General features: G+C 43.7%; 1 protein-coding gene across 1 annotated transcript in view; it reads right to left on the bottom strand.

The window, feature by feature from the left end:
• Nucleotides 1-1,417: 1,417 nt before the first annotated feature.
• The window catches only part of LOC107296010 (neuroblast differentiation-associated protein AHNAK), a 23,617-nt gene continuing 16,959 nt past the window's right edge, over nt 1,418-8,075 (bottom strand). Inside the window, 1 exon segment of the mRNA XM_029285958.1 lies at nt 1,418-8,021. Within this exon segment, the coding sequence (XP_029141791.1) occupies nt 2,739-8,021 (5,283 nt within the window). The 3' untranslated portion in view covers nt 1,418-2,738.

Raw genomic sequence — 8,075 nt, 5'->3', positions numbered from 1 at the left:
AGATTTGGACTTTTAAAAAAAACCCTGCTTGGAAAGCCTCGCCTTAATTTTAGCAGTGCTCGAGTCGAGTTTACAAGGGACTCATCTTCATAACACGCAAGGGTTTTTTTTTCTGAGTAGACCTGGGACCAGAGCAAAGCTGTACCGTTTGTCTGAAATGGTATGCAGGGGTCCTCAACCGTGGCAACTTTAAGACTTGTGGACTTCAACTCCCAGAATTCCTCAGCAAGCTGGCTGAGGAATTCTGGGAGTTGAAGTCCACAAGTCTTAAAGTTGCCAAGGTTGAGGACCCCTGGTATAGGGTTTCCTGCCTGGGCAGGGGGTTGGACTAGAAGATCTCCGAGGTCCCTTCCCTCCTCTCCTATTCTGTATTTTCTTTTCTATATTCTCTACTAGCTGTACCCAGCCACGCATTGCTGTGGCTCAGTCTGGTTAAATGGAAAAGAAAGAAAAGAGAAAGCGCACGTTTGTAATATGTTTAATTTCACAATGCTTGTGGGTATGCTTTTACGTCCAACAGATGGCACTATTGTTCAAAAAAAGCATGTTTTTACCTGTCACAGGTGTGACATCTATATAATAGTAGGTATATAAAAACACGCGCGTATTCGAATGCAACGTTGTGTCAAAATTTCAAAGCAATCGGTGAAGAACTTTCGGAGATTTAAGATTTTGAACAAACGAACATTTACATTTTTATTTATATAGATTCTAATATTTTTTCTTCTCTATTCTATTCTCAACTCCCCCCCCCCAGCAACATTCCCAAGGATCTGCTCCAATGTTTGAATGGCAGAGAAAACTTCCTAATAAGGTAGTCCTTGACTTACAATCAATTTCTGTTGCTAAGTGAGGCATTTAAGTGAGTTTTGCCCCATTTTACGACCTGTCTTGCCACAGTTAAATGAATCGCTGCAGTTCTTAAGTTAGTAACACTGTTGTGAAGTGAATCTTTCTTCCCCATTGACGTTGTAAGGTCGCAAAAGGGGATCACGTGACCCCGGGACACTGCAACGATCATAAATATGAGCCAGTTGCCAACTCTCTGAATTTTGATCATGTGTCCCTGGGGATGTTGGAAAGGTCGTAACTGAAAAATAGTCATAAGTCACTTTTTTCAGTGCTGTTGTAACTTAGGACAGTCACTAAGCAAACTGTTGTTCAGTCAAGGTCTACTTGTATATTGTATTTATGTCCATGCATATGTTTTTGCTTTTACAGGCCAAAAATGGTGGTTCCCTTAATTCCATGTATCAAACTGATTTTCCAGCTGATTAGGACAATGTTGGTCACAGCCTGGAAGATCTATTTTTACTTTTGCAGATTTGTCTGCTCTGCATTGCTTGAAAATATGGACACCTCAAGGGAAATAATAGCTGCAAGTGAACAACAAAACAACCCAAAAAGAGCACAGTGGTTAAAAGGTTAATAAACAGTTTATTTGCATTTTACAAGATCAGTTTCCATACATTCTCAATTAATTTGCCATTAAAGTGCTGAAAAATAGTTTTCTTTGTATTGTTTGGTTTTATAATCAAGGTACAGTTAATGACAAAAGATAACAATTTGCATCTGTTGGGAGGAATTAATGACAAAAATACATGTTCCTCAAAGAAGGGAACTTCTTTCTTTTACAAAAATAAGAAATATACAGAAACAACTAAGATGTTGTCGTAAGGATTGTGGCTTGAATTATTTTGCAACAGTAATGCATCTTTTGAACAACAAATAAATTACATGTGGATATTTGATTGGAGTCGGTTTAATTGTTTTATCGAACAAATAAAAAGTCATTTTTGTTGCAACCAAGGCCCAAATGTGACACATCTCACTTGCCTCTGTATATGTGCAGTGTTTCTTTTTCATATATCCATAATTTTAAATGATAAAACATTTTAGCCCCCTGCAGGTAAAAGCAAAAAAAAATAAACCCCTAATAGTTAAAATTAACACATTTTCATGGATCAACACTGAAGATATTCAGTGAATTGAAATACATATATAATATATCTCAATCAAAGCTTGCTTAGGTAAACATAAAGCTCTTATAGCATACAAAGCACAATCCTATGCCTGAACATAAAAATAAAATCGTCCAAAATACTCCCAAAAAACTGTACATCTATCTTCCTTATGGCACAGCTTTAAATATCACATAATTCAGGCTTTTCAAAATTGATCACTTCTCCGTCTGCAAAATATTGCCTGTTGCTCATCTGTATATCTGGAAGAATTTTATATTGACTGAACTCAAACTGATACAGCTGACTGATGCCACCATAGTTTGTTTCAAGGCTGCTTTTTAAAGTTTTTTTTTTTTTAAAAAATATGCGTGTTCTTGGTTGTGCACCTTAGGAAGAATTTGGGGATATTCACGACCCCAGCAAAGGGTTGGAAATTTCTGGTAGGATCCATCGTGAACTCACCATGAAAATTGTGCCAATGACATATAATCTGCTTGCCACCAGCCCTATGGGTAGATGACCACAGACGTTGCTGTATCAGTTTTAGTTGATTTAGATCTCTGGAAGATAGCGGTCTTTCAGTGGAACCTGCCCTATTCACAGTAAAACAGTAATCACTTTGCTCGAAAACCCTACTATTTCACTGTAGATCACCTGTTTCATTGCAAAATATTTGAAGCCGGGGAAAATATAAATATACAGAGGGAGAAGGAGAGGGCAATTGGGCGGGAGGGACATTATATACAGGGGCATTATGTACACGAGCCTTCTGGACTATTCTTTCTTTTTTGCCACTGTCAACTCAACCGCCGGCACTCGGAAGCCAGCTTTCGTCCCGCTTTCATTACTGGAAGATGAGGAGAGTCGAGATTTTTTGGACTCCAGGGAAGCCCCGCTGCCTTGTATTCTCCCTGCCTCCTCGTCGCTTCCCGTGACCTCGTAAGACCCTTTGCTTTTTGACCCTATCCCCCCAAAAGTGCCAAATTTGAGCTTGGCATGCTTGCCTTTGTCTCTTTCGTGCTCCAGGGTACCGGTTGGGGTGGAGTGCGAGGAGTGCTCGTCACTAAACGAGGATGACCGGTGCCGAGATTTTTTGGTCTTAAAGAAGGAGAACTTTCCTTTGGGTGAGCTGGCTGCTTCCCCTAGTTCCACCTCAGCTTCTAAGGACCCTAAAGTTGCTTTGATCTCTCCTTCGCCTCCGGCCACAGACACCGAGGCCTCCGGGGAGCCCACGCTTCCCTTGGCTTTGGGTCTGGAGAACGCAAACTTGGGCATTTTGATTTTAGATTTTTTCAATTTCAGGTCAGGTTCTTCCAGTTCAACCGTCCCAGCCTCAACGTGGAGACTTGCTTGTGGCAGTTGGGGAAACTCAACATCGACCCCAACTTCCCTTCCCACCGGTTCCTGCCCTGCCACCACAAATTTCGGTATTTTCATTTTAGGGAAGGACACCTTTCCAGCTGAACTTTCTAAATGGGCATGTGGGGCATCCATCCCCACAGAAGGACCTTTGATGTTTAATTTGGGACCACTGAGATCACCTCCTATCTTTGGTCCAGAGAAGTGAAGTTCCCTTGTCCCTTTGGCACCCACGTGTGGCTCTGGTGTTTTGGCCTTGGGCCCTTTCAGATTGACCTCAAAGTCTGGCCCAGAAACCTTTGGACCGGAGACATTGAGGGAAGGTCCTCTCAGACAGATATCAGGGATCCCAGTGTCCAGGTCCAGGCCAGAAATCTTCATGCCTGGCATTTCCAGTCCAACATGTTGACCTTTCAAGTCAGTGGCAATCTGGGCATCTCCTTGCAAACTTGGTCCTTTCATGTTCAAATCAAAGTCAACTTCAGGTCTTTTGATCTGTGGTCCTGAAATGCTCCCTCCTTCACCAGCGATGGCAAACTGAGGAAGTTTCATGCAGGGAAGTTTAACTCCACCTCCAAAGCCTTCCACCTTGGGGGATGTCATGCTACCAGAAATGCCGAGATCTCCTTTGATCTTTGGTCCTTTCAGATTGATGTCCACCTCAGGTCCAGAAATGCCTCCTTCCGAAGTCATCTTAACTGTCGGCCCTTTCATGTCAACATCTGGAGCGGTTAAATTGACATCTAGACCTGAAGACTTTTGCATCTGAAACTTCCCTTCAAATCCACTGACACCAACATCTGGCACGCCAACATCTATCTTTGGAGCTTTAATCTCACCAGAAAGACCCAGGTCTTTTCCTAGCTTTGGTCCTTTCAGGTTCACATCAATTTCAGGAATGCTTGCCTCTCCTCCAATTCGTGGGGAAGAGACATCAAGGTGTGCAGAGGGCATCTGTCCTTGAATGTCTACATCGGGCCCCTCCAGGTTCACCCCCGGCTTCCCAAATTTTGGCAAGCTGAACTTGGGGAATTTTAGCTTCCCTCCTGGGCCTTGGATTTCAGCACTTGGGAGATCAACATCACCTTTCAGCTTTGGTCCTTTCAAGTGAACATCGACGCCAGGGGCAGAGAGTGAAGGTGCGGAAACATCCACAGAGGGTAAGTTGACTGATGGACCTTTCAGGTTGATGTCAGGAATGGTAAGATTGGCCTCAGCGCTGGGGATTCTCAGATCTCCTTCCAGTTTGGGACCACCAGAGAGCTTGAACTCGGGGTCCTTAAGGCCAATATCAGGACCTCCAATGTTGATGCTTGTGCTTCCACTGGGAATGGAAGCTTCAAGACTTGGTGATTTCAGACTGGGTGACGTCACATCTATTCCTGGCATCTTGACCTCTGCTTCCACCTTGGGCAAAGAAGCATCAGCCTTGAACATGGGTGATTTTATATCAAACTCAACATCAGGAAATGAGAGTTTTCCAAAGACTGGTTTCTTTCCCTTGGGGGATTTGATGTTGGCATCTGCTTTCAGGGATGCTTCTGGGACTGTGAGGCTTCCTTCCAAATCCGGTGATTTCACATTGGCGTCCATTTCTCCACTCACATCAAAACCAGCCTTCTTGCCTTTGACTTTAGGTCCACTCATGTGGATTTTGGGCATTTTGAATTTGCTTTTCTTCCCTTTGGCAGAAAGAGCAATGTCGGGTGACTCAGCATTCAGCTCAGCTTCTGGAAGGGACACGTCCAACGTGGGAGATTTCACATCAGCCTTGGGGCTCTTTGCTCCAAATCCAAACTTTGGCATCTTAAATTTGGAGAGTTTAACGTTGCCCTCTGGCCCTTCAATATTCACATCAGGACATTCCAAGTCAATCTCTGGACCTTTAGCTTCAAGTCCTGGTCCTTGGATGGCCATTCCTGGAACGGAGAGATCTGCATCGCCTTTCACCGTGTGACCTTTCAGATTTAAATCAATTTCTGGCATGGAGATCTGAGGTGTTTTGAAATGCATTTCAGGCATCTTCACCTTAGGGCCTTTCAATTGTCCTTCTGGTCCTTTGATGTCCAAACTTGGAGCTTCAATTTTCACATCAGAACCTGATACTTTCAACGCTCCTTCAGGCAGATTGACATCCAACTGAGGTCCTTCTCCCTTGAACTCAGGGATACCAAATTTAGGAAGCTTCATCTTGGGTAATTTTACTTTTCCATCTGGACCTTGGATATCAACAGTGGGAGCTGCAATGTCAATTTCAGGACCTTTCAAATCGCCTCCAAATTTTGGTCCAGAGAAGTCACCTTTCAGACCAAGCTGCACATCAGGCATGGAGATTTGGGGGGGTTTCATCTGCATTTCAGGCATCTTAATTTTGGGACCTTTCCAACTTCCTTCAGGACCTTCAACATCGATGTCTAGTTTGGGACCTCGGATGTCAACGTCGGGAGCCTTCAGGTCAGCTTCCAACTTAGGCACAGAAACATCCACATCTCCTTTCATTTTGGGACCTTTCAAGTTCAAGTCAAAATCTGGCATGGAGATTTGGGGAGTTTTAAAATGCATTTCAGGCATCTTGATCTTAGGACCTTTAAGTTTTCCCTCAGGACGTTCCAATTCCACATCAGCTACAGAGACATCCAGTTTAGGGCCCTTGATATCAAAATCTGGTCCCCTCAAATCAGCATCTATTTTGGGAGCAGATACATCTAGATCAACGTCTCCTTTCAGTTTAGGGCCTCTGAGGTTGAAGTCTACATCTGGCATGGTGATTTTGGGGGCCTTGATGTTAAAATCAGGCATTTGAAATTTAGGGCCTTTCATTTTGCCTTCAGGTCCTTTAATATCAAGGTCAGGAGGATCTATCTGAGGAACATTAATGTCTATTTCTGGACCTTTCAAATCACCTTCAATCTTTGGCACAGATATATCCACATCTCCTTTCACCTTTGGGCCTTTCAAGTTCATATCAGGCAGAGAGAATTTAGGGGCCTTAAAATGCATATCTGGCATCTTAAATCTGGGCCCTTTCAACTTCCCTTCTGGAACCTCTAGGTCAACATCTGGAACATCAACGTCTAGTTTGGGCCCTTTGATGTCGAGGTCAGGGCCCTTCAGATCACCCTCCAAGCTCGGTACTGAGACATCCACATCTCCTTTCACTTTGGGTCCTTTCAAGTTAAAGTCAAAATCTGGCATGGAGATTTTGGGAGCTTTGATATGCATTTCAGGCATCTTAAACTTCGGACCTTTCCACTTTCCTTCAGGACCTTCAATGTCTACATCAGGTGCATCAATATCCAATTTGGGACCTTTGATATCCACATCTGGCCCTTTGAGGTCTCCTTCCAGCTTTGGAACAGACACATCAACATCTCCCTTCAGTTTTGGACCTTTGAGATTCAGATCAATATCAGGCATTGAGATTTTTGGTGTCTTGAAGTGCATTTCAGGCATCCTAAACTTGGGACCTTTCACTTTTCCTTCTGGGCCTTCAATGTCCATACATGGTGCTTCAATATCTACTTTTGGGACAGAAACATCAAGGTCTGCTTTGGGGAAGCTTACATCCACATCTGGGCCTTCCCCTTTGAAGCTGGGCATGCCAAATTTGGGCATTTTGAATTTTGGCATCTTCAGCTTTCCTTCTGGTCCATGAAGTTCAATGTCAGGTGCATCAATGTCCAGTTTGGGACCCTTGATATCCACATCTGGGCCTTCCACCTTTGGAACAGAAATATCCACATCTCCTTTCAGTTTTGGACCTTTGAGGTTCAGATCAATATCAGGCATTGAGATCTTTGGTGTCTTGAAGTGCATTTCAGGCATCTTAAATTTGGGACCTTTCACTTTTCCTTCTGGGCCTTCAATCTCCATACATGGTGCTTCAAGTTCAACTTTGGGGACAGAAACATCAAGGTCTGCTTTGGGGAGGCTTACATTCACATCTGGGCCTTCCCCTTTGAAGCTGGGTATGCCAAACTTGGGCATCCTGAACTTAGGCATTTTGAGTTTTCCTTCTGGACCATGTAGGTCAATATCTGGGGCATCAATATCCAGCTTTGGACCTTTGATGTCAATTTCTGGGCCTTTCAAATCACCCTCTGGAACTGAGACATTCAGGTCGCCTTTCAGTTTGGGAGTTTTCAGGTTTAAGTCCACATCTGGCATTGAGATTTTAGGAGTCTTAAAATGCATCTCTGGCATTTTAAATTTGGGTCCTTTCAACTTCCCTTCAGGTCCTTCAAGATCAACATCTGGAATATCAACGTCTAGTTTGGGCCCTTTGATGTCAAGGTCAGGGCCCTTCAGATCACCCTCCAAGCTCGGTACTGAGACATCCACATCTCCTTTCACTTTGGGTCCTTTCAAGTTAAAGTCAAAATCTGGCATGGAGATTTTGGGAGCTTTCATGTGCATTTCAGGCATCTTAAACTTTGGACCTTTCCACTTTCCTTCAGGACCTTCAATGTCTACATCAGGTGCATCAATATCCAATGAAGGACCCTTGATATCCACATCTGGACCTTCCAGCTTTGGGACAGACACATCCACATCTCCCTTCAGTTTTGGACCTTTGAGGTTCAGATCAATATCAGGCATTGAGATCTTTGGTGTCTTGAAGTGCATTTCAGGCATCTTAAATTTGGGACCTTTCACTTTTCCTTCTGGGCCTTCAATGTCCAAGCTTGGTGCTTCAATCTCTCCTTTGGGAAGAGAAACATCAAGGTCTGCTTTGGGGAGGCTTACGTCGAC

The sequence above is a fragment of the Protobothrops mucrosquamatus genome, unplaced genomic scaffold (assembly GCF_001527695.2).
Source record: "Protobothrops mucrosquamatus isolate PMUCROS unplaced genomic scaffold, P.Mucros_1.0 scaffold2599, whole genome shotgun sequence".
Lineage (NCBI taxonomy): Eukaryota > Metazoa > Chordata > Lepidosauria > Squamata > Viperidae > Protobothrops > Protobothrops mucrosquamatus.
Note: the sequence above shows the minus strand (reverse complement) of the source record. Positions and strands in the feature narration are given on the sequence as shown.